Consider the following 25999-nt stretch of genomic DNA (forward strand, 5'->3'; position numbering starts at 1 on the left):
CCTTTTGTTGTTGATTTCTCATTCTATTTTTCTTTTCTTTTCTTTTTTTTTAAAGAGTCTTGCTCTGTCACCCAGGCTGGAGTGCAGTGGCGCAATCTTGGCTGACTACAACCTCCACCTCCCAGGTTCAAGCAATTCTCCTGCCTCAGCCTTCCGAATAGCTGGGACAACAGGCACCCACCACCACGTCCAGCTAATTTTTGTATTTTTAGTAGAGACAGGGTTTCTCCATGTTGGCCAGGCTGGTCTCGAACCCCTGACCTAAGGTGATTTACCCACCTCGGCCTAGCAAAGTGCTGGGATTACAGGCGTGAGCCACTGCTCCCCGTCTCTATTTTCTTAAGGGCAGAAAATAGGCTTGTGTTATTTCAGTAAATTGGCTTTTCAGTATTTTGACTGAGGTTTACTTTGGGGTCTACTACATGGTTAAATTTTGTGAACTGTCCATCTGTGTTCGAGAATATTAATAAAAAGGTATCTATTTGTTCTGTATAGTTCTATTAGAATAAGCTTGTTTACTTACTTACTCAAATGTATGTCATTTCTTTTGGTTTATGAAATCTTTTGATTTCTGAGAGTGAAATGCATGTTAAGTGTCCTACTACTGAGTCTATTTCTCCTTGTATTTTGCTTGTAATTTTCATTTATTATGCCAGATGCATGAAGATGATAGCTTTAAGACTTTCATTATTTTTCTTCTTTTAATGTGCATGCTTAACATCTCAGCATACATAAACTAAATTTTTCCAAAAACATCCAGATTTAATAAAAATTTGTGTCCTTTCTAAGCAAGGTAAGAAATTTAGTATGCTGTTTTCTTTTTATTTCATTGCCCACATTCATCTCTTTCCTTGAAATAATATGGAAATTTAGTCTCCAATTGTTCAGCTTCTTTGCTTTGGGTTAATAGTTGCTTAGCAATGACTAAAATTTTACTAATTTCTGTACTCAACATTGTTTCTCATTGCCCATGTATTCCTGTTAGATGTGCTCATTTGGCTATCCAGTTTCTCTTGGAAAGGATCTACGGGTCAAAGAATTTCTGATTCCTGAAAATGTGTTAATTTTTCCTCTTAGTGTAGAATGCTAATTTGGCTGACCTTAGGATTCTGGGTTCAACATTATTTTTCTATAAAGGTAAAGAAACATGATGTGGCTGCTGGAGTGAGAAGCAGGTTGCAGACGTTTTCTGTAAGATGGGACGGACAGCATGGAGGGGACACCGCTGATGACTCAGGGACAAGGGGCTGTCTGAGCAGCTGAGGGACCCTGGGTTCACAGCTGGAGAGATGGCCTTAAGTAGGAGCACAGTGAGCTCATCCATGTGGGTAGGTTAAAAAGTGGATACTTCCTCTGTTGTGGATTTGTCTATTTCTACTGGTATTCTGTTTATGAATTCTGACTTGATGATGCAGATGCTTGAAGGCTAGCAAACATGGGTGTGAGAACTTACGGAAAGCAAAGTTGTCACCTGTGGCTGAGGACAGAAGTGCTGGAAAGTTGAGCAGAGGACATGAACCAAGCATCTGAAGAGCGGGGGGAAGTGGGGAATGGCCACCGGGCAGCACCCAGGGCTCACTGGATTTAAGGTGGGACCAGTAATGATGACTGTGGGATTTTCTCTAGCCACATTCTAAAAGCAGAGTTGGATTTAACTCAGGTGTGTAGTTTTACCACATATACACAATAAAATGAGCGAGGCAAAGTAGTGTATACAAGAAAGTCACTTCCATTACTGGCCACAGAAGTCAGCAGATGGGGAGGACAGGTGAAGAAGGGACCAGGGCCGATGACGGGCACTCGGCTGCACTGTGCTGGGTCAATGGACCCAACTCCTGTCTGACTGAGGAATCACCGTGTGCCAGAGGTAACGAGCTGTGTGACTGGAGAGTGTTGGGGACTGAGACTGTGAAGGAGTTGAGTTACTGGTAATGACAAGGCCAAAGGTGGGGAACAAGATCACTGGGAGGGGACATCAAGGAGCTGAGATCAGGGCACTGGAAGGATTAGCTACAGGAGACTGAGGCTGCCAGAAACTATTACAAGAGTCATACTGGGAAGAGTGACAGCCAGGAACCCGAAGGCCAACAGGGAGGACTGGTGGGTGACAGGGTTGGATGATGAGATTCCAAGTTTGTTGCTTTAATGGAGAAGGGAAAATGGTCTGTGCAGAAGACTATATTTTCCAAAAACGGCCGTAGTAATACTTCTGGTCTCATATGATTTCCTGGGACTCTGTCCTGCTCAGTCAAGAGGAAGCAGCTACTTCATCTCCATCTGAATTTGGACTTTTTTTTTTTTTGGTCTGCCTTGATGAAAAGGATATGGCAGAAGAGATGTTGGATGCTGTGAGTTTGGAGGCTGGGCTATGAAGAGTAACATGGTTTCTACCTGGCTCTTTAGCCTTTGGGATGCTTGAGTTCAGAATCCAGTTACCATCCAGTTATCAGTTAACTAGTCTTCAGGACCAATGAGAGGCTCACATGGAGAGACAAAAGCCCCATCTAAGAGCCAGCATCAGCCAGATATGGGCGAGAACGAAGATTCGTCCAACTCCAGGTCTTCCAGCCAAGCCCAGACACGGGAGCCAGGACAGGTGATGCCTGCCATGCCTTGCCTGGACTCAACACCCAGAATCTATGAGCACAATGAATGGGTGTTCTGCACCACCACATGCTGAAGCGACTACAACAGCCTGGAAACAGGCCAAGAATGCGAGGGGCATCAGCTCTATGCACCAAGGTATGGGGGAAATGCCAGCTTTCTGTGAGCAAGAAGGTGAAGGGAACGGTCAAAGAAAGGGTGGGTGACAGTAGATTTACGTGGAGTTTCAGGAGTCAGTGAAAGACCACAGAGCCGTGGCCATGGTGGCAGCAGGGAGATGTTTCTGGGGCGGGCTCACCCTTCCCCGCATCCACATGCTGAAATGTCTTACAAAGAATCAAAGAAATGTGAAAGTATATTAATTATGAGTAATAAACATATTTTGCTTTACTTTCAATTTGATACACGGAAATTTCATCATAAGACTTGACTGCAGTGTTAACTTACATATTGGAATGACAAAAAATTCAGTTCTCTGGTTCTTCAAGTGTAATAAAGATTATATTAACTTAATGGCTTAAATAAGGCTTGTTAACCAGACACAAATATTTCATTGACAAACTAGAATTTAGGTATTATGAAGGAGAAAACAATTTTCACAGAGCCCACTCTCTTAGTCTAAGGGATGAGGAATTTATTTCAAAGTTATACAAGTGCAAAGAAATAGATCTAGAAGCAGCAGGGGTTTCAAATGAGCAAAAATGGAAGAAATAGAAAGTTAATGTTTACTGACATAAGGAAATCCTCACAAGAGCAATGAAAAAAATCTATTTCCAAAGCTAGGAAAAAATGTGGGTCTTACAAGACTTGCATGGAAAATAATTAGATGTAAATGTCTTTAAGAAGAAACTGAAGGGAGTGGTTAGGATATTTCAAATGTAAGAAATACAAATGTCATAAAACACCCAGAGGCCATGTCCCTTTTTAGTAAACACTCAGGATTTTAAGGAAAAGATGACGCTTTGGAGCTCTGTGCCTTTGGCCTGTTGGTCAAGATGATTCGTCAAGTGCAGGCACACAAACGGGCCTGCAAACACATTCAGAGACTTATTTTGTTTTTAAAGAGCAACAACCAGAAGGAAGTGTCTTCAGGTGACAGAAGTGAGCACCTCCTAAGGACTCTGGGCATCTTCAGAGCCACAGCACGGCCCAGCGAGACCAGGGGTCACACCAGCTTCTCCTCTCCTTTCTCAGGTGGAGAGAGACATGAGTTCGAGGTTTCTGGAAGACGGCCTCCCACAGAGGGCTGGCCTTCTAACTCCTCATCTGAATCTTTTCTATCATCAACACCCTGGCCATTCCTTTCGCCACAGGTACAGCTCCATACAATCTGGGGCTTAAAATTTCCATTCTTGGATGACCTGAAGATTCTTCCATGAAAAGGATTACTCTGAACTTAATTTTTTTTAAAAAACAAAAGCCTCCAATGCTGAGATAAAGAGGAACAAACGTGCCATTCACTTGCGGCATCATAAACCAGGCCTCCTGGCAGCACAGCTGCCGGCTGCTCTCAGCACGTTCTCTGTGGATTTCCTGTGTGACTGCATGTAGGGCCAGGCCTGTCTTCACAGGCACTGCCACTGAAAATCCTGAGCCAGGCCCTGGCAAAATGAAATGAAAGGGATGACTCCACAGAAACAGACACAGGAGTCACACACATGCTGTCATGCCTCCCAGGCAGAATCCTCCAGGCAGAATTAACTCTTCCACCAGAAAGGTGGGAAGTTAGTTGTTACTTTTCTGTTCAAACACTTCTGAGGACCAAGAGAACACATAGTTGGAAACTTATGTTTGATTAGAATTTCTGATTAAAAAAGAATTTCTGAAATATGCCCAGCTTCACTTTCTGGGGTTTTGGTTACTCATGGTCAACTCAAGTCTGAAAACATTAAATGGGAAATCCATTTTAACTTGCTCGCCATTGTGAGTAGTGTGATGAAACTTTGTGCCTCCTGCTCTGTCATGCCCGGGACATGAATCAGCCCCTCATCCAGCTTCTCCAACCATTAGTCACTTAGTGGTCTTCTTGGTTTTCAGATATCAAGAAGGGTGATTACAATATGATATTTTGAGAGAGACCACATTCACATAACTTTTATTAGTTATTGACTGATGTTAATCTCTTACTGTTCCTTGTTAAGCTTTGCCACAGTATGTACGTAGAGGAAAAAGCCATGTGTATACATATATGTAGGGTTCCACACATACTATCCACAGTCTCAGGCATCGACTGAGGGTCTTGGGATGTCTCTCCCACAGATAAGGGAGGACTACTGTATAGTGTTTTCTGACTTTTTAATAACAGGAGACAATCCCTCATAATCTAGTGTTGTTAATAAAAAATCAGAATACAACAGATCCCCATTTATTTTAAAATGAAATTAGCTAGGCATCATATATATGAATGAAAGATCAGAATGAAATACATGAAGATATTAACAATGATTGTTTTGGGCCACAGAATCAGGCACAAGCTCGCGAGAGAAGCCAACAAAAGCTCTTCTGCATGACGGGAGGAGGCACCACTGAAAAGGCATCTTTCCTTCTTCATGCAAGCGAGGCCTGGCTCCCACAGGCATGGTCTCCTTGCAGCTGCGACAGCAGAGGAGGGCGCTGGCAGGGCTCTGCGTCCAGGTGTGCCTCTTTTTCTCTCCATGCTCTTTCTGGAGGAAGCAAGCGTGTCTTGAAACCAAGTTAACTCGGCACCAGGTCAGCGGGATTCAGTATCTGAGTCCTGTTTACTTTGGTACTTGATACGGAAGATTTATGTTATAAAGACAGATGTGACTGATTTCTTCTGGAGATGCGGGTGGTGAACTTACCTGGAGGACGACTAGTACCTTCTCCACTGGTCATGCTCATACTGTCTGCTTCCTGCAGTAAACAGACATGAAAACCAAAGTAAGAATAAATCTCTCTCACTATACAAACAAGAACGCTGCACATTTCTAAGTATGAACAAAGATGCTGAGCTGTATTTGGAGGACAGAGCTTCATCCTCTTTACAGTTGTGGCCACATGCCATTAAAACTGTGTTCCATAATTATTCCATTAAAGTGGAAGCAATTAATTAAGAGGTTCATGGAAGGAAACAATGTCGAAGTTGTTCCTCTTCACACCAGCTCCATCCATCTGCGGGATTTCTAGGCATTTACTATTGCTGACGACTTTTGGAAATGGAAATTCACATGCAGATGGCTCACCGTGGACGTTCTGCCAACACAGAGAAGCCCACGTGCAGCTCTTTCTGTGGCTGGCCCAGGCTTCCCTTCTCCAGCCCCAGCGTGGGTGGCCACTGTCTGCCTTTCTGACAGACAGGGAACGTTGGGAAGAGAGTCGGGGCGGAACTTCCCTCCTAGTAGCAGAAACAGTGAGTTTTTCACATTTTAAAAATAACACTTTTCTTCCAGAGTTCCCTGCTCCATCTTCTGGTGTATGACAGCATGAGCCTTCACTTGCAGTGACTGGGGACGGTCTCCATGACTCTCCTCTGACCCACTCCTGCCGTGGGCAGTCTGGGTCTCTCACACTCCCCCCAAAAGTGTGGGCTCCGGCAGAAGGTGTGAAAGGAGAGGGTTACAGCCAAAGTGAGCTTTTCAGATCCTTGTTACCTCTGCCCCCACCCTTGTTATCGCAGATGATCACAGGCAGTTTTACAGCAGGCCTCCTACAGAATCACCACAGAGAAGTGACAATCTGGAAAGTCACAGGCAAATTGTAGCTATGGACTGTGGAATTTAACACATCTTCTCTTGCCAGCTGGGCTGAGCAACAGCAAGGAAGAGGTTAAAGCTTTCTCACTTGAGCAGCCTTTGTTCTCGGGGCAGCTGCCTGCACTGAGCTCTGAGGCCTTTGAAGTGGACCAGAGAGTTCAGGCCAGGCTCCCCAGGACCCCGCTACCTGTCCACACACTCAGGCCCCGGAAACTTGACAACTTTTTGGCAGTGACTGAATACTTTCATGATGAGGCATTTTTAGTTTTTTTATTAACACAGGGAATTTTACCTATCAATTGCCCTGGAAACAGTGACAACTTTCTACTTGAACTACTTTAATATCTGCAAGAAACACCAAAAGAGGAGTTCAAGGTAGGCAAAACCCAGGAAGAAATGTGTTGCCCGAGTCACTCACAGTAATTACAAGTGAAAAAGTAGATTACTTGGTCTTAAAAGCACATTCTAGTACTGATGAGAGCAGCCTGTGTGCATGGGTATAACATACCCTTTACACTGGAATCTCTGAAATGAGAATGCACACAGGCACCCCGATGTCATTTCCGTAACTACGTCTGCACGGAAGGCAGAAGGCAAATGAAACGTAGCATCCTCGCTTCTGTTTTGCAAGAACCGCTTAATTTCTCCTGCTCTTATTCCTAAACTCTTAAATCTGGCATTCAGCATTTAACATCTCAATTCTGCCTTTAAGCTGAGAGTCTCCTAGAGCTACTTTCTGCCCCAAACCACATGCATCACCACTCTTTGATTTCTGTGTTACTGTTACGATCTACTCCAATAAAGCAGAGATCTTCAAAGACCTATTTATGAAACTAGGGCACAGTCTTAAAGTGGTGTTAGGCTCCAGCTGCTGAGGTCATTACAGTTTTATTGTTTCTAAGTGACCAGAACAGAAGTGGTAAAACATGCTTCCCTAGGCCTTGCACCCAGACTGACAAACATTCCTTCAAGTTCCCAATAGTTCCTGAAATTCTAAGTGGTCCTGTGGGTGGTGAGAAGGGAACGCTACACCTGGAGTTCACGCCATGTAGCCCGACCGTCTCCTCCTTTCTGGAGGGCTGTGTGCTCTGCAGAGCCCGGGAGAGCCCACTGAACAGTGACGTAGGAACGAGGCGGCAGAGACAGGCGTGGAGCTGCTCTCCTGGTCTCACGTCCTTCACTCAACAGCGCCAGCGGTGCCCGCACTTCTCCTGAGCCCACTGCTCACATCTCCCTTGTGCTCCTTTCTGGGTCAGGAAGAGCTACAAATTCACTTTGGTTACTTGACTTTTTATTTGTCTTTGTCAATGACATCCTAAATAAATGGATATCAGAAATGAAACTTGTGCTAAAGTGGTACTTACAGATGTGCATACTGGATTTAAAAGCAAATTACTGGGCATGTTACGGAAAGCTTGGCAAAATGCAGAATCTAGGCAGAACCTTTGCCACCCCCACAGCCTTGTGGACCAGCTCAGGGATTCAGGAATCTACAGGAAGCAAATATTAAAGCCAGACAAGAGGGCACACACACCAGGGGCCTTCATCTGCTGAGTCTGCCTCCTTAGGTTCATCCTGGGACGTGCACAGCACCCTCAGCAGTGGGAACACGGCAAAGACGAAAATGAGGGACTGAAGTATGGGACACGCAGGGTGCAGGGGGCCACAGAGCCCAGGGCGCAGGGAGTCCCGAGGGAGGATGGCATGTTCTGGGTAGAGAGAGGAGTGTCTCCTGGGGAGGCCCGCGGCCACTCATGCGTCCAAACCCACAGAGACACAGGCTGCGGAGGCAGCCCTGGGTTGTTTACTAGAGGCTGAGTAACCCTTTTCTGAAATGCTTGGAACCAGAAGTGGTTCAGGTTTCAGGTTTTTTTCAGATTTTGGAATATCTGCATTATACTTACCGGGGTTCAGCAACCCTAATCTGAATGTCCGAAATTCCCAAATGCTTCAAGGAGCATTTCCTTTGAGCGTCCTGTTGGTGGGTAAAAATTCTGGACTGTGGAGCATTCTGGATTTCAGACTTGGGATACTCAGCCTGTACATATTTTCTGCTTCCCATCAGTAGCTTATACTATTACAGGCAGAAAGGATTAAGAAACAAGTGCTCCTGGAGATACCGGCGGTGCCCGTCCTGGCTCCTGCCGGGGACAGTCTGCCTTTGCTCCCTTCCTCCCTGCTCTCTGGCCCTTTCTGTCAGCTTCTGTCCTCAGAGCCTCTCTTCTCTGCCAGCTTCTCAACGGCCTCCCTCTCCAGCTCAGTCCTGATGGGACGCTGCCTCTGTCTGTCTCCCGCCAGCCCCCCATGTCTGTCACCTCCAAACAGGTGTCCATCTGAGGGCTCTCTCCTCACCCACACAACCAGCTGCTGCATGCCACTGAGAGATCCCTCAGACTTAGCTCAGTCTGCCCGAAGGAGCTGCCACCAGGCAGGACGAGGAAACCATGGTGGCCTCCAGACTTCTGGCAAGACCAGGGGTGACTCGGCGGTGCCTGTTACTGGCTGGCCGAGGGATCTGCTGCAGAGGCACACAGGGCTCCAAGAGTGAGACTTTCCCCTGGCAGGGACCCAGGGCTGACAACGACTAGCTACAGTTCTGCCTATGGAAAGTCATTCTGCTGTTTTAATTTGCACAAGGAGGAGAAATTTCTGGACGTTGTTCTCTGCTAACAGAATCAGAAAAAAACCTGTTTCCTGTCAATCCAAGGAAGGAGGTTCTTCTGGTCTACTTTAAAGATGCTCCTATCGTCTCTGTCATCACACTGAAGAAAGAAAGAAGCCAATGTGCATGGCATGCTTCCTGGCACCTGACCCAGGGCTATGCTCTGGAGGAGGCCCGGGAGAAGGAGATGGCTCTGCTCCCTCCAGGCCACACCTGCAGGCTTTGGTGCTGTTCCTGCTTCACTTCATTCTGCAAGAACAGCGACACTGAGGTAGGACTGACATTGCTTTATGTTTAACAAAACAGTTTGACATAAATATTAACAGAAATGTTAGCATTAATGCCAGGAAAGGAAAAACTTGGTTTTGGAAGAAGCGGCCACGATCACCTCTGCCTGAGTGCTGGTGCTGTGGAGGCGCCGTCCCTGCAGCTGGTCAGGCCACACTGATCACAAGCCAGGGAACAGCCCAGGGGTCCAGGGATCCCCTAAGAGTAGGCCACTGGGAAGGGGCAGAACCAGGGCTTGAGACAAAGTCAGCCTGTCTGAAGCTACCACAGCGGGCTGCCTCTGGAAGAAAATGAAATAAAGAAAAGCCTGTGACTCTTACCATTCCCAGAGGAGTCAGTACCAAACAGGTCCCACTCCACCTACTTTCTCAGATCAGGGCAGGATGGGGCATGTTCTTGATGGTACATCTATCTGTAAATGACATAGTTCTACCTTTCTCACTCACTCCTAGGAGTTATGACATAGTTCCACCTTCCTTACTGACTCCTAAGAGTTACACTTTACTAATGTCTCACCCACCATTCGATAAATAGAATCAAAAGTCACAGAATTCCAGAGCTAGAAAGGACACTCAAGGTTATCCAGGCCAGGTGCCCGAAGGAAAGGGTTCAGGGCGTTGCCTGCGGCGACACGTCCCATCAGTGGGAGGCCTGTGGCACACTCTCGTTTCCTCCGTGACAGGCGGGCACACCTGTCTGCAGAACCCGCAGCCTTTGCCCATCCTCCCACCTGGACTGTGGACTCTCTTGACTATCCCCTCCACACCTTCCTGAGGCCCAGGGGGAAGAAAGGGGCAACTCCAAGCCAAAGAAGGTAAGCAGAAGGTCCCCTTTCTTACCACGAGGCTAGGAGTAGGGGACACGACAGCATGCCCTGCCCAGTCAGGCTGCCCGAGAGGCTGCGGCTCTTCCCTCCCCACCCAGCCTGCCTTACTGGGTCAGGTGGGTTCTGCTGAATCCTCACCTGGAGGGGCCGATGCCTTTCATGTTGTCAAGGTTGGCCTGGCATTTACAGCCAGGCTGGTCATGGATCTCCAGGGCGGGAAGGTGTGGATGGATGAGGCTGGGATGCCCGTTTCACCCAGTGGCTTTACTCCACACCAGTCAACACCAATATTTCCAACATGACTAGACCCTAGATCTAGACCAAGCTGTGTGCCATCATCAGCTGGACGTGGGCGGTCTGTAGGCCTTGAATGAACATTTCCACGGGATGTGGTCACTGAGGTCTCACCATCTGCTGCAATCACCTGGGTCAAGCTTCTTGGTTGGGGTGGACTCCAGATTCGCACAGAGCTGCAGGGGCCTCCAAGTCTAGCCCACCTGACCTCGTGACAGCTCTGACTGCCTCCTCTGCCTCCACATCTGGCCCAGAGGTGTCTGGCATCGGCTCCCACCCTCTCATCAGGCCTTTGCTTCAACATCACCTTGTCAAGGAGATCTCAGATCCGCTATTTAAAGCAGCAGAGAGAGCCAGGGAGGGATGGAGGGGGAGCGTAAGCTCTACCCACTCATTTGGACCTAAGTGCTCTGCACATGCTCACCTTCCTCTGGGAGCATCCTCACCGCGGCTCATGTGAGGAAGGTCTCTCACCCCAAAGACTCAGAAGCCCAGACCCTGAACTCTTCCCAAGCAGCCCTAATGTGCACCGCCAGCTGGAGACAGATCCGCCAGGTCAGGGCTGTAGGCCCGCAGCCCACAGGGAGCCCCCAGGACAGGCGCTGAGCAATCTACACACACACGACCTCAGGGTTGCAGTTTCTGACCTGAAAGCAGACTCTTAACCAGAGTGGAGAAGTGAACTGGAAAGCCACAGCGCATGCATCGCACAGCACTGCACCCCTAGGCCGGAGTCACCCAGGGCAGCGGCAACAGCCCACAGCACCAGGCTTCAGTCTGAGGCTAGGGAAGTTTACAAACCCCTCCTTCCTGCTGTTTTCAGGTTCCCTGTTCGTGGTTTACTCCAATCAACCGCAGTACCTTCTAAGTGAAAAGCAATCTCAAATATCCTTGCACAAATGGAAGGTCTTCTGCCCAGATCTCAGTTGCACTGCACTGGTGTAAATCCTCGGATGATTTAGTCAGCGACGAAGTGGAAGTGACCCTTATGTTAAACTGCAGTAGAGACCGTGAGAGGATGGACTGCACATGCTCAATGGGGGCCATCTAGAAGCTCCAGATGACAGTGAGCACATGGCTTGGTGGGGTAGAGTTTCTGTAGGTTAGGCTCATTCAAGGAAACATCTCAAGCACATGTAAACCTAAATTCATGGAGCCCTCTCTCAAGGACGGGCATTTCAAACACAGTCACCATGAATTCTGATCTACCCTGAACAATCATACAGTGGAATCGCAATGTTTGCTGACTGTACAGACCCAACAGGAAAGGACACAGTACTCAACAGACGCGCGGCCCCGCAGCCTCCATGCGGACTCCACCCCAGACAGACCCCAAATGTCAACTGGATTCACACCGAAGACTTGCTGTATTTTAGAGAATAATTTGAGCAGCTTCCGAGTCTACACATTTTAGACGTTGTGAAAGAGTCACAAATACCATAAATTAAAGGTAGATTTGGATTTTAAGGCATTAAATGATAAATATTAGGTAATTTCAAAGTTTATGAAGTTTGGCTCTCAAAACTATAAGGAATTTGAGCTCAAATCCTGATGTGAGGCTCTCGATGTACTTAAATTCAGCATAATACACGCATTAAAATAGTATCTGTACAACATATGTAAAAAACAAAGGGTTGGGGCTATTTTCTACCTCACACTGTAATCCAAGTCACAGAAAATATCAGAATGCTATCACCTGAACACAGCTATGGTGAAACACTACAACCTGCCCTTTTTTCATGAGAACAATGGATCTTCCACATGTAAACTTTACAAGTGCCTTCTAGCGAGTAAATTACAAAAACTGGATCTTGAGCAGAAGGAACTGACAGAAAATGAATAAAGGGGCCAGAAGCAGGCAGGGCTAGCATCAAGTATCAAAATTATTTGTTTTTATTTCACTAAACGATAAAAATTAGATGCATCGGTATACTTATCTGTTTATTTACTGGAACTATACAACCTCTTTCTGGAAGAAAGGAACGCAGTTATCAGCAAAAGCACAAGGTGAGAGGCAGTGCCATGCATGTGGCCCAGCAGTGACCACTGGCCTTCTTACCTGGTCCCTGGTCTCTCCACGGCTGTCCCTGACTGGAACGGCTATACCCAGAGCCCGTCCTGTGGTAGCTGGAGCCCTGTCTTCCCCACCTCCCTGTGGGAACACATGGTCAGAGGATTAGCAAGTTGTCAAATGTCTTAACCCAAATGACACATCATGTAAAGGTGGCAAGGCAGCACCAGGTTGGCAGTTTGCCTGTACTTAAATCAGAGGGAGGGTCATGAGAAAACGCAAATTTAAGGGTTGCGTCCCCAGAGAACCCGGCTCAGGAGTGGAGTCACAGATCTGCCTGTTAAACCCTACCCCAGGGGAATTTGGTATTGGTGGTGAGAGGTCAGCCTCTGCAAACAAAGACTTGAGCAGCCCAACCACTCCTCTTCCCTGGGGCCCCCGGACCCACGCAGGCCCTGGCACCCACGACCAAGCCCATCCCTCTGGGGCCCTGGGGGAGGCATGGAGCAGCACTTCCGGGACTTGGACTTGTGAGCTTCTCCCCATTCTCCATAAACTTCATTCACACACACCTTTCCCACTTTAAAATTTCCGTAACTTCCCAGTCATGACACCTTGTCCTGTTCGTCTCTACTAGAAGGCCTGATTAAATACAAACACATGTGATTTTTTAAAGGAATCGTGATAGTCCACGGCGCTCCACAAAGAAGGCCCAGGCCACTCAGCCCTGCCATGGGTCCTGTCCCTGCTCCACAGGTGCACTGGAAGCATCTGCAAGGTGGGCCACACTGTGACCAGGACTCCCAGTGCGTGACCACACATGCAGCGTGCAGGCCACAGGCCGCCTGGGCCTTTAACTATGAGTGAAGGATGGCCTTGCAGGACATGCCTCCGCCAGGCTGGTCCTCCCTGGATATGCTGCGGTGTCCACAGGGGCATGGCCTTGTGCTAGCACATGCTGCCGGGCTGCCCTCAGGACATACTGGGCTCCCTTGTCTGGAGCCCAGACACAGGTCCTGAACTAACAGATTTCTGATCACATCACCTCAGAAAACTTCAAAAGCTCCCCAGTGTGAGGTGGGTAGAAAAGCCATGACTCCCCTGACATTCAACAGCCTCTGTGGTCTCTGAGGCCAACTTACCTTCCCCAGTGTCCTCCCACTGTGGTCCCTTACCCCAGTCTAGCTACTGAGAGTCCCCCAAGATCCACCTTCCTGCTGGGATGTCATCCCTTTGTGACTGCTGCCCTCGTCTCTGAGCTACTGGTCTGCAGGACTGGTGACATGCCCCTCACATCTGGCCAGGGTCAGCCCGTGTGTGCTCATCTTACACACATGGTCTCCAGCGCACCCCCAGCATGAGCAGTCGTGACCACACACGGAGAATAACAGGTGACGCCAAGCTCGGAGCAGCTGTGAGCTCACGGCTGTCGGCGTGGGTCCAGAGGCCAGCACGTGAGGAGCAGGCTGGCGTTGCAGTGGCCTGGCTGTGCGGCCCACGTAAGCAGACAATGGCAGTCAAGACGGCAGAGCCCCACCACATCCCTACAGCCCTTCCCCCCAACACAGGAGGTGTCAGCTCGGCATTACCCGAGAACACGGGGCTGGGGCCAAGCGGTGGAGGCTCCAGTCTAAGGTCTGCAACTAAGAACCAACCTTGGTTTTGGGTGAGCCATATGGGGAATAAGGTTCTTCAGCAAAATGAGGCACTGAACCATATAATCTTAAGTTGGATTTGTGAAGAAAATTACTTTGAGAACAAAAAAGGGAACAGTTTCCAAATCATGAAATGATCTTACTAATCTATCATAGCTCTTAAAATGTAGTTCGCCTCATTAATGGAATAATACAACAGGAAAATGTAGTCTGCCTCATTAACTTGGAATAAGATGACAGGACACTGATTCTGCCCATTTGTATGCAAACTTCATTAGAAAGTAGTCAAAATTTAGTTTCTATACAGATTACAAGTAACCGTACCACTGCATTAAACTAACAGGTTATCTTTAGTGCTCAAAATAAACTTGTCATGCAGGACCTCCTGGCCTCTGAAATGAAAGAGTTTGGCCTGACAGCCGCCGTGCCTGCTGCCACTTACGCAGCAGCGTCCAGCATCTGCAGGTCTCTCAGCCCCTTGTCACGGTTTCGCTGACAACCTCAGTTTGGAGAGGAGAGGGAACCCTGCAGGACTGTGTGTGCAGTGCAGACTTTTTGTTTTTTGTAAAGACAGGGTCTCGCTATGTCTCTCAGGCCCGTGTCAAACTCCTGGCCTTAAATGATTCTCCCCCCTCGGCCTCCCGAAGTGCTCAGATTACAGGTATGTGCCCAGCCACGGCGCAGACTTCTGAGGACCTGCCAGCCAGGTAAGGAAACAGGCAATGTGAGAGAATGTCATATATTTATTTTGCAATAAATCAACGTTGTTTTGGGGTCCCAATCTCTGTCTATCTATAGTTGGTGGCTGAAAGTCAAAAGACAGAGAAAAGGATTGGGAACAGTAGAAAAAGCAGCCTTCCCTCTCATGGTTGGACATGGCTCCACATACCCTGGCTGCTCTCCCTTCGTGGGGTGCTACACACGACACCTGGTGGGATCTGGGCGCATCTGAGGTAGCTCACAAAACCTCTGAGAATGGTATTTGCAAGGCTGAAACCAAGTAGTTCTCCTAGAGATAGTCTGGGTGGATAAGAATCTGGGCTGAGTTCTCTTATTCCATGGAGAAAAGTAATGGGACTGCAGTAGTTACAGGTGTAAACATGAACTGAAGGAGGGCATGAAAGAATAATTAAAAAGTCTTATTAACAAAATAAGCTAATAAGATGTCTAACTTCACTGACAGACAAAGCAGCATTCAATCAATGAGATACATTTTTCATCTACCAAATTGGTTTTTACAAACCATCGGAACACGAGGTCAAGAGATCGAGACCATCCTGGCCAACATGGTGAAACCCCATTTCCACTAAAAATACAAAAATTAGCCAGGTGTGGTGGCGGGCGCCTGTAGTCCCAGCTACTCTGGAGGCTGAGGCAAGAGAATGACTTGAACCCGGGAGATGGAGGTTGCAGTGAGCCAGGATCGAGCCACTGCACTCCAGCCTGGGCAACAAGAGCAAAACTCCATCTCAAAAAACAAAAAACAAAAAAACCCCAGACTTTTAGAAGTGTCAAGGGTGCCCTGAAACGGAAACTCTTGCTCACTGCTGGAGAAGGTATTCAGTGATCATTTACCTAAAATTGATTAAATTTCAATCTATGATCCCACAGATGATGATACTCTGTTTTAAGAAAATAATAGTAGTACACATAAAAGCATTAGGAGTAATGAGAAAAAAATGGAAATATCCTCAGAGCTCCAAAGAGGGAACAAGCTATCCAGTAGTGGAAGATTCTGGGGCCACTGTTTAAGAAGAATGGTGTTAACGCCCTAAATTAAGTGCTAAGTGGGAAAGCAGGATGCACACTGCTTGGAGTGTACTCACAACGAGATCCAAACACGGAAAACCTCGGCAGAAGCCCACGCTTGTTATCTTTATGTAACAGAATTAAAGGCCATGGATATTTCCTTTTTAATTACTTTCTTTATAATCATTTTTTATAATATACTTTTATTGTAAGAAAAAATAAACCTAAACTCTTATCAAATAATCAAACATTACCTAAGCAGCCCTTCTACTTTGGGGAACCCCAGAAAGGAGGTTACACACGCAGAGAAAGAGTTCTTAATTATTTAATTAATGAGTGAATCCTTCCTTAGAAATTTTCCAAATGGGACCAGAATTCAAACCACTGGGTAGAGGTCTATCATTTTAATTCTTCTTTTTTTTTTTTTTGAGATGGAGTCTCACTCTGGTGCCCAGGCTGGAGTGTACTGGTGTGATCTTGGCTCACTGCAAGCTCCGCCTCCTAGGTTCAAGTGATCCTCCTGCCTCAGCCTCCCGAGTATCTGGGACTACAGGAGCCCACCAACACGCTGGGTAATTTTTGTATTCTTAGTAGAGACGGGGTTTCACCATGTTGGCCAGGCTGGTCTGGAACTCCTGACCTCAGGAGATCCGCCTGCCTCGGCCTCCCAAAGTGCTGGGATTACAGGCATAAGCCACCACACCCGGCCCCATCATTTAAATTCTATTCTGTTCATCCAATTGTATCAGCCTCTTCTTAGAATTCATTTATCAACAAAACTCAGGAAGCAGTTAGGGTCTACGTCTGTGGTGCTTCCTGAGGCACCTGGCCCCTTCTCACCTGTATGGTGTGAGCCCCAGTGGGCTCGGCCGGTGATGCGTCTGTTCTCCTTCATGCAGGCCTTGCAGACGACTGCCTTCAGGTTGTGGAATTTGGTGAGCCGAGATCTCTGCAAACAGACCACATGCAAATGAGATGTGAGGGGCCAGATGTGGCTGGAAGGAAGCTTATGGGACACCCTCCCACGGCTAGGCAGCAATGGTGGCTGCACCCTCCTCCCAGGCACAAACTGCAGCACAGTTCTCCTTCAGCACGGCCACATCCTAAGGGGTTCTTCGAGAACATATTCTCCTAAATCCCCCAGAAAAATAACACCAAGAAGCTTCTGTAGGATCATTTCTAAAAAAGAATCTTCAAGTCTTATTACGACCATTTAGGTGATTACCACACAATCTTACCTTAAAAATGTTTGGATTTAATATATCTTAATCTTTCAATTCTTAATTATAAGAACATTCAGCAGAAATGCCAAGGTCAGAAAACAAAAACAAAAACAAAACAACATCAGCAGATCAAGAAACGGAACATGGAACATTCAACCTTCCCTTCAAGCTTCCTGTTTTATTACTATTATCCTATCCTGTACTTTTTTTTTTCCAAACTAGAACCTATAATCACTTGGAACTCGGTGAAGAGATTGGATAAATAAAGGAAAAGATCCTTGATGGATGACTTATAGGCTGTGGTCCAATAAGGCTACTTTAGCTTTCATTTCTATAGTCTACTTTCTAATACTTACTGGCTTATTAGAAGCATATTTCTCCTCTTATTCTGCTTTTGCTCTCTACAAAATTCAGGCTGCTTCTAAGTTCTAAATACTTGCAGTCCTGTGCCACTCTGGAATCTGTGTGTGTGTGTATGTGAGGAACAGTGATGGCAACACATTACCAAATGTGTTCTCTCTGCTATGAAAGCTTGGAGTGCTTTATCGTGACAGACCGGTACGCTCTCTCAAGGATCACACCGCTTTTTGCATCGCTGCGGGTACTAAAACACATTCTAAATGAGCTTGGCTTGAGGCCTTATTTGGAAATCTTCCAGGAGTCATGTAGCGATTGTATTTATAAAGCTGGACAGCAGCCAGCGTCCCCAACTAAACTGGCAGTCTCTGGGGAGTATTTTCAAGTAATAAACCATAACTATACCTACCGGATTAGTCTGATATCTGTGGGGACACTTTCGCAGGGAGTACTTGTTCCTCATTAAAAAACGGGGAGAGGGGCTGGTCACGGTGGCTCATGCCTGTAATCCCAGCACTTTGGGAGGCTGAGGCAGGTGGATCACTTTGAGCCCAGGAGTTCAAGATCAGCCTGGGCAACATGGAAAAACCTTATCCCTACAGAAAATACAAAAATTAGCCGGGCATGGTGACGCACACCTGCGGTCCCGGCTACTCAGAGGGCTGAGGAGGGAGGATCACTCAAGCCCAGGAGGTGGAAGTTTGCAGTCAGTGGAGATTGCACCACTGCACTCCACACTGGGCAACAGAGCAAGACCCTGTCTCAAAAAAAAAAGTATGTGTATTACATATATGTGTACATGTATGTGTGTGTGAGAAATGGGGAGAGGAGTAAAAAGCACTTCAAAAATTAAAAATGTGTCAGACTGGTGTGATGCTGCTCACCCTACCTAAGCATAAGTTTGGGAGTCCTGAACCCTATTTAAGAATTCTGGAAGAAGCTACAGGTTGAGCACTCCTAATCTGAAAATCCAAAATCTAAAACTGCTACAAGCAGAAAATTCCACACCTGATCTCAAGTGATGGATGCGGTGAAAACACTGTTCCATGCATGTCATTAACAATATTGTATAAAATTACCTCCGGGCTGTTGTATAAGGTGTGTATGAGACATACATGAATTCTGTGTTTAAAGCTGGGTCTCAGACCCAAGATATCTCATTATGCAGGTGCAGCTGACCCTTGAACAACATGGGTTTGAACTGCATAGACCACTTACACTCCCATTTTCTTCTGCCTCTGCCACACCTGAGGCAGCAAGACCCAGCCCCTTCCTCCTTCTCCTCAGCCCACTCAATGTGATGACGATCGCCTCCATTTAATGGACAGTAAATATAGTTAGTTGTCTCTTATGATTTTCTTTTCTCTAGCTCACTTACTTTATTGTAAGAATACAGTATATAATACATATATAATACAAATGATGTGTTAATTGACTGCTTATGTTATTGGTTAAGGCTTCTGGTCAACAGTAGGCTCTTTGTAGTAACATTTTGGGGGAGTCAAAAATTATATGCAGGTTTTCCACTGCAGAACGATTTGGAGCCCTTAACCCTTGCACTGTTCAAGGATCAACTGTAAATGCAAACATTCCAAAATTCCAAAAACCTTCAAAATCTGGTCCTAAGTATTTCAGATAAGGGCTATTCAACCTGTATGAGTTATGTTGACGCTGAAGCCTAATGCTTCAAATCATGTGTTCCTGGTTTAATGGAATAATGGAATCCTTTATTTGGAAAGCATTAATTTGAAAAATGCAACAGCTGACTTCATGTTTTTTGTGTAGCCTGGAACTACAGGGAGTTTCTGGTGAAAGGCAGGTGTCTGTGAACTCACATTTTGTTCTAAAAGCACCTCCACAGCATAACCCTTTTCAGACTGCAAGTACTTCTGATGAAAAAGCTTCCCATCAAATATATTCCAGGGCATGAAATCACTCATCTTCCAGGGGAAGCCACACGCGCTGTTGACTAAAACCAGAGTGGTGAGGCCGCGGACGAGAAGGGAGCCCAGCTGCACGGCTCTGGGGTTGATGTAATCAGGCTGTGGAGACCAGAACACACACCAAAAATGTAAGGCAGGAGTCACACACGCAGGAAACAGATCTCAGCACTGCACAGTTACTCTGCTCCGAATGGACGCTCGCTCAGAGTGGACGGCGTCACCATGGCTGCGTCCTCAAAGCTGAGCTTCCCCAGCTCTACTGATTACAGACGCCTTGGAAGCAAGCTTAGCTGACAGAAACGAGGGCACCTCTTCAGTAAGAGGCCCCATCCATCTGCCCATCCGTATGAACCTCAGCCACTGACTCAGGCCTGCTCCACACACACAGGCGTGAGCACAGTGTCTCCTGCCTCCCAGGAACCTCTGGGCTGAGAACAGACATGGTGAAAACTGTGGTCCACTAGGAGAAAGCTCACATGATCATTCACTTCTGGGTGCATTCTTTCCTGAACAACTTTCTTCAAAGGCAAAAGGATAGACAGGGAAGCTAAGGGAGTATCATTTTAGACACTATTAAATTTATTGTATTTAAACATCATAATTGTTGTAATGATGAGTATTTGTTACGAAAGATCTAACTTTAAATGAATACTTACAATTTAAGAATAAAACGGCTTACATATCTCACCAGCTTGGTAGGCTGGTAATCTTTGCAAATTAAGATCATACCAATATGAAACATTTCTTTTCACTGTCAAATTTACCTTGATGTCCAACATTCTGACTGTTCTCAAACAGGGAAGCCATTCTAAGATGCTGCAGAGGGCTCTGCATTTAGCAAGAACGCTGCATGAGACACTCTCTGCCTCCTGGCTGACACTGGCCCCATGGGAAGTGACACTGATATCTAGCGAGTGTCCACATAAATCCATAAATGAGGTAAGTGCAACTGAATCCGTCATCGTCCGGCTTATCTATGCAGTTCAAATTAACCAAGAGGTATTTTAAATAAAACTGAAATAAATTAGGAGAAAAGTAACAGATATTTTAGCCCCTTTAGAAGTTAAGGCTTCACTTACTAAAATAGAAGAAGCTTGCTAACCATTGTAAGAAATTTATCATGAACTGAGATTATCCGAGAGTTAATGTAAGGTTTAATCACAATGATTTTGGTTGCACAGTATACTACTTTATCCTCAAATAGTGCTGTATGACACTTTGTGTTGTACAAAATTATCCAAAACAAGACTTGTTTTTAAAAACAGCAATCATTATACAAGTACACAGGGCTGAGCAGATGCTGACTGACAGGACGTGTTAGTGAGAAGTGCATTTCCTAAAGAAGCCTGAAGGTGACTGCCTGAAGGTGACTGCCAGTATTGTTTTAGCATCCATTCTATGCTTTTTCTTATTCATTGTTATTTACAATGGTTTTCAAATGTTAAATCAACCTTGCATTCCAAAAATAAACCCAACTTGGTCATCATATATTATTGGTTTTACATATTGCTGGATTTGATTCGTTAATATTTTGTTTGGAAGCTTTGAATTTATTTTCATGAAACAGAACGGCCTAAATTTTTATTTCTTGTGATGTCTTGTTGGATTTTTGCATCAGGATTTTGCTGGACTTACAGAAACAGTTAGAAAGCCTTCCTTCTTCTGCTCTCTGGAAGAATGGGCGCAGCACAGCTGCTGGCTCCTCCTTCGGGGTCTGGAAAAACTCACAGGGAAGCTCTCTGATCCTGAGGTTTCCTTGTGGGCAGAGTTTTCATCTCAGATTCAATGTCTTCAGCAGACATGGAACCATTCAAGTTTTCTATTTCTTCATACTTCAGTTTTATTAGTGGTATTTTTCAAGGAATGTGTTCATTTTACCTGAAATTTTTTTACACGTTTACTCTTTGTGGCACACATTTTACCTGAAGTTTCCAATGCATTGGTATAAATATTCCCTCATCTCTTTAGTCTGCATTATCTATGTATACAGATGTCCCTTTTTCAGGCCGTATACTGGGAATTTGTGCTTTCTCCTTTTTTGATCAATTTCGTAACAGGCTTATCAGTTTTATTCATCTTTTCAAATTAACTTAGAAAAAAAGACTTTATGTTTTAAGAGCAGTTTTAGGTTCACAGCAAAACTGAGAGGAAGGTACAGAGATTTCCCACATACCCTCTGCTTCTCTACAGATCAATGCCTCCACCCGCCAATCCCCGGAGGACACATTTGCGACAATCGATGACCCACACTCATGCGTCCCTCAAGCCCACAGCTGACACGAGGGGTCGCTCTTGGCGGTGCACATTCTGCGAGTCTGGACAAACGCATAATGACCTGGACCCACCTTGAGACTCATCCGGAGCAGGTGCACTGCCCTAAAGTCCTCCTGCTGCCTGCTCACCCTCCCTCCCCCGAGCCCCCGGCAAGCGCTCATCTTTCTACTGTTTCCATTGTTCTCCCTCTTCCGACTTCCTACAGCTGGAATCAGACAGTAGCGGCTTCTCTTCAGGTTGGCTTCTGTCCCTCAGTAATACGCATTTAAGTTTCCTCCATGTCTTTTCATAGCTTGATAGACTTGTTTTTAGTACTGAATAACATTCCACTGTCTGGATGGGCCACAGTTCGTTCATCTCATCACCCACCGAAGGACAGCTGGCTGCTTCCAAGTTTTGGTAGTTACGAAGAGGGCTGCTGAAACTTCTGTGTACAGGTTGTGGTGTGGCCGCAGCAAGGAGCACAGCTAGTGGACTGCGTGCTAAGACCCGTTTAACTTCGTACGAAACCGCTTCACAGCCATCCAGAGTGGCTGCGCCACTTTGAATCCCTACCAGCAAGGAGGGAGAACTCCTGCAAATGACACAAAAAGAAGCCTTTCTCTATTCTCCATTCGTTTTCTATTTCACTAGTTCCTGCTTTTCCTATTTCCTTCCTATCTACCACACATCCTGAGTTTGATTTTTTATTTGTAATTTATAGAGATGTATACTTAGATCATTGATTTTCAGCCTTTTTTTTTTCAAGTACATTCATTTAATTCTACAAATTTCCTTCTTAGAACAGCTTTCAGCTACATCCCACATATTTTTATGGGCAATATTTTCACTGTCATTCAAAATATTTTAAAATGCCCACTGTGGTTTCTCCTTTTTCCCTGTGAATTATTTAGAAGTGTACTGTCTTAATTTCAAATAATTGAGAATTTTTACTTATTGTTATTACTGATTTCCAGCTTACTGTGGACAGAAAAAAGATGGATGATTTCAATTGTCTGAAATTTGCAGAGGCTTGCTTTATGAACTGTCATCTAGTCAATTCTGGTAGATTTTCCATATGCACTGGAAAAGTGTTTACTCTTAGTTTTTGGGTGCAGAATTCTATAGGTCCGTTAGGATATGTGTTCACTGTGTTCAAAAATGTGTTCAGAAATTCGAATCCATAGCAACCTTCTGTCTGTTTGTCCTATCAGCTCTTGAGAGAGGCTTTGTTAAAGCTCCACAGACTTCCTCTGCAGGGGCCAGACAGGGAAGAGTTTAGGCCTCACCGGCCCCCTATAGTTTCTGTTAGATATTCTTTTTTAAACCAACCCTTTAAAAATCCCAAAAAGCATTCTTAGCTCATAGACCCATACAAAAGCAGGCCAGAGGCCACACCTGGCCTACTGGCTGCAGTTTGTGGACCCCTGTGCTCACACGTCCCACCGTGATTACAGATGTGTCTGCTTCGTTTTTCAGTTGTGTCCGTTTTCATCTGATGTACCTGGAAGCTGTGCATACTAACTTACAGATCTAGAGAATCCGGAAATCATCCTGGGGCGCTGACCTTTCTTCTCAGTGTCCCTTCTTTCTTTCATGGCTGTTTCTAACTGAAGTCTACTTCTGATGCAGGCACACTGGTTTCTTTGGGTTAGCAGTGGCATGGAACAGCTTTTTCTGTTCTAAAACTTTTGATTTCCCAGTGTCCTGAGATCTTAGGTATCTGTTTGGTTGGTGATTATTTTAATTTTAATTTTGAAATGACTACAGATTCACAGGAATTGACAAAACTAGGATAGAGGGCTGTACCCTTCACCAATGGTGAACATCTGACATACTACAGGACAATATCCAAACCAGGAAGCTGACATCAATGCCATCCACAAACCTTATTCAGGTTCTAGGCAATTTCAAAACCTGGTGGGTTTGTGCAGCCGCTGCCACCACCACCAAGACACAAAACTGTCTCTTCACATAAGACCTCCCTTATGCTGTCCCAAATCTCTGGCAACTGGTAATCTGTTATCCATCTCTTGATCCTGTCATTTTCAGAATGTAACATAAATAGAATCATGTAATATGTGACCTTTTGGGATTGGCTTTTTTACTCAGTATAATTCCCCTGAGATTCATTCGGGCGGTTCCAAGCGCCAGCCACTCACCAAGTGCCAGCCACTCATTCCTCTTTATTGCTGAGTTGTGCTCCGCGGCGTGGATGCACCAGCCTGTTAAACATTCATCCATTTAAAGACATCTGGGTTGTTTCCAACCTGTGCTACTACAAATACAGCTGCTCTGAATATTCATGCACAAGTTTTTGAATGAACCTAAGTTTTCACTTCTCTGGGATAAATGGCCAGGCGTGTGATTGCTAGTTCAGACGGTAAATGTATTATTAGTTTTTTAAGAAACTGCCAAACTGTTTTCCAGAGTGACTGACACCAGCCATGTAAGAGGCTAGTGTATGAGGATCGCATCCTTGCCAGAATTTGGTGGTGTCACTATTTTATTTTTAATTTTAGCTGCTCTAATCCGTGTGCAGTGATATCTCACTGTGGTTTTAATTTGCATTTCCCTAATGGTTAATTATGTTGAACAACTTTTCACGTACTTATTTACCATCTGAATGTCTTGGGTAAAATGTCTGTCTTTTGCCTACTTTCTAATTGGATTGTTTTTAATGTTGAGTTCTGAGAATCTTCATATTTTCTAGATATTCTAAGATCTCTGTCAGACAAGTGGTTTGTAAATATTGTCTCCCAGGCAGTGGCTTGTCTTTTCCTTATCCTAATTAAAAATGTTTCCAATTTATCAATTTTTCCTTTTATAGATTATGCTTTTGGTATGAAGTCTAAGAACTCTTTGCCTGACCCTAAATACCAAAGATCTTCTCTTTTTTTCCCAAAAGCGCAATAGTTTTATGTTTTACATTTAATTTAATATTCCATTTGAGTTAATTTTTGTAAAATGTGTGAGGCCAAAGACAAGGTTCTTCTGTTTTTTTTCTTTTTCTTTTTTTTGGCTTATGGGTATCCAATGCTCCAGCCACATTTGCTAAATAGGCTGCCTTCCTCCAATGAGTTGCTTCTGCACCTTGTCCAGATCCGCTGATGGGACTCGCGTGGGTCTATGTCTGGGTTCTCTATTCTGTTTCACTGACCTTGTGTCTGTCCCTTCACCAACACTACACTGTCTTGATTACAGCAGTTATATAGCGAGGTATGTTGTCAAGTGCAGTGATTCTGCCCATTTTATTATTCTTTTTCAAGATGATTTTTGTGATTTTTAGTTCCACTGCCCTTCCAGATAAATTTTAGAATAATCTTGCCATATCTGCAAAAAATACCTTGCTGGGATTTTTGCTAGCAAGTACATCAAACCTGTACATCAGTTTGGAGGGAACCAACCTCTCTATTATGCTAAGCCTTTCAGTACACGAACATGGTATGTGTCTCCACTTATTTGGGTTTGCTCTATCAGTATTTTGCAATTTTTAGCATACAGATCCTGTATATGTCTATTTGATTTATGCCTAGGTAATTCATTTCTGTGAAACAATTGTTAAGTGGTACTATCTTTTACATTTAGGCTTCCATATGTTCATTAACAGTATACAGAAATGCAGGTGACGTTTGGTATGTATGTCTTGTAGCTTGAGGCCTTGCTGAACTCTCAGTAGCTCTGGTTTTGTTTTTCTTTTTTTTTTTTTTGAAAGACAGGGTCTCACTCTGTTGCCCAGGCAGGAGTGCAGTGGCGCGGTCTGGACCCACTGCAAGCTCCACCTCCTGGGTTCATGCCATTCTCCTGACTCAGCCTCCCGAGTAGCTGGGACCACAGGCACCTGCCACCATGCCAGGCTAATTTTTTGTATTTTTTAGTAGAGACGGGGTCTCACTCTGTTGCCCAGGCTGGAGTATGGTGGTGTGATCATGAATCACTAGAGCCTTGGCCTCTCTGGCTCAAACAATCCCTCCCACCTCAGCTCCCTAAGTAGCGAACACATTCAGCTAATTTTCAATTTTTTGTAGAGATGGGGGTCTTACTACGTTGCCCAGGCTGCTCTTGAACATCCCTGTTTAGGTAATCCTCTTACCTCAGCCTCCCAAAGTGCTGGAATTACAGGCATGAGCCACCACACCTGATCTAGCTCTAGTTTTTTTGTAGATTCCTTGGAATTTTTTATTTACAGAATCATGTCATTTGCAAATAGAGACAGTTTTGTTTCCTTCTTTTTGTCTGCATGCTTTTTATTTCCTTTTCTGTCCTCACTGCACTAGCCAGAACTTCCAGCACTATGTTGAATAAGAGTGGTGAGGACAGACATCCCTGTCCCTAACATCCCTGATATTGGGGAAAAGCAATTAGTCTTTTACTATTATGTGTTACATTGGCTGTAGGGGCTTTTGTAGATGTTCTTTATC

The 25999-nt window shown here is 45.3% G+C and overlaps 1 protein-coding gene across 2 annotated transcripts in view; it reads right to left on the minus strand.

Moving 5' to 3' along the window:
• Positions 1–2966: 2966 nt before the first annotated feature.
• FAM120B (family with sequence similarity 120B) overlaps positions 2967–25999 on the minus strand; it is a 96390-nt gene continuing 73357 nt past the window's right edge. Inside the window, exons 7-11 of one of the 2 annotated variants that reach the window (XM_011934915.1) lie at positions 19218–19424; positions 16643–16751; positions 12447–12539; positions 5427–5478; positions 2967–5267 (exon numbers count right to left, since the gene is read on the minus strand). In XM_011934915.1, coding sequence (XP_011790305.1) covers positions 5438–5478; positions 12447–12539; positions 16643–16751; positions 19218–19424 — 450 coding nt within the window. In that variant the 3' untranslated portion in view covers positions 2967–5267; positions 5427–5437. The remainder of the gene's footprint in view (positions 5268–5426; positions 5479–12446; positions 12540–16642; positions 16752–19217; positions 19425–25999) is intronic. The other variant, XM_011934914.1, reaches the window with a different exon arrangement.

Source organism: Colobus angolensis, unplaced genomic scaffold, assembly GCF_000951035.1.
Source record: "Colobus angolensis palliatus isolate OR3802 unplaced genomic scaffold, Cang.pa_1.0 Scaffold14, whole genome shotgun sequence".
In the NCBI taxonomy this organism is placed as follows: domain Eukaryota; kingdom Metazoa; phylum Chordata; class Mammalia; order Primates; family Cercopithecidae; genus Colobus; species Colobus angolensis.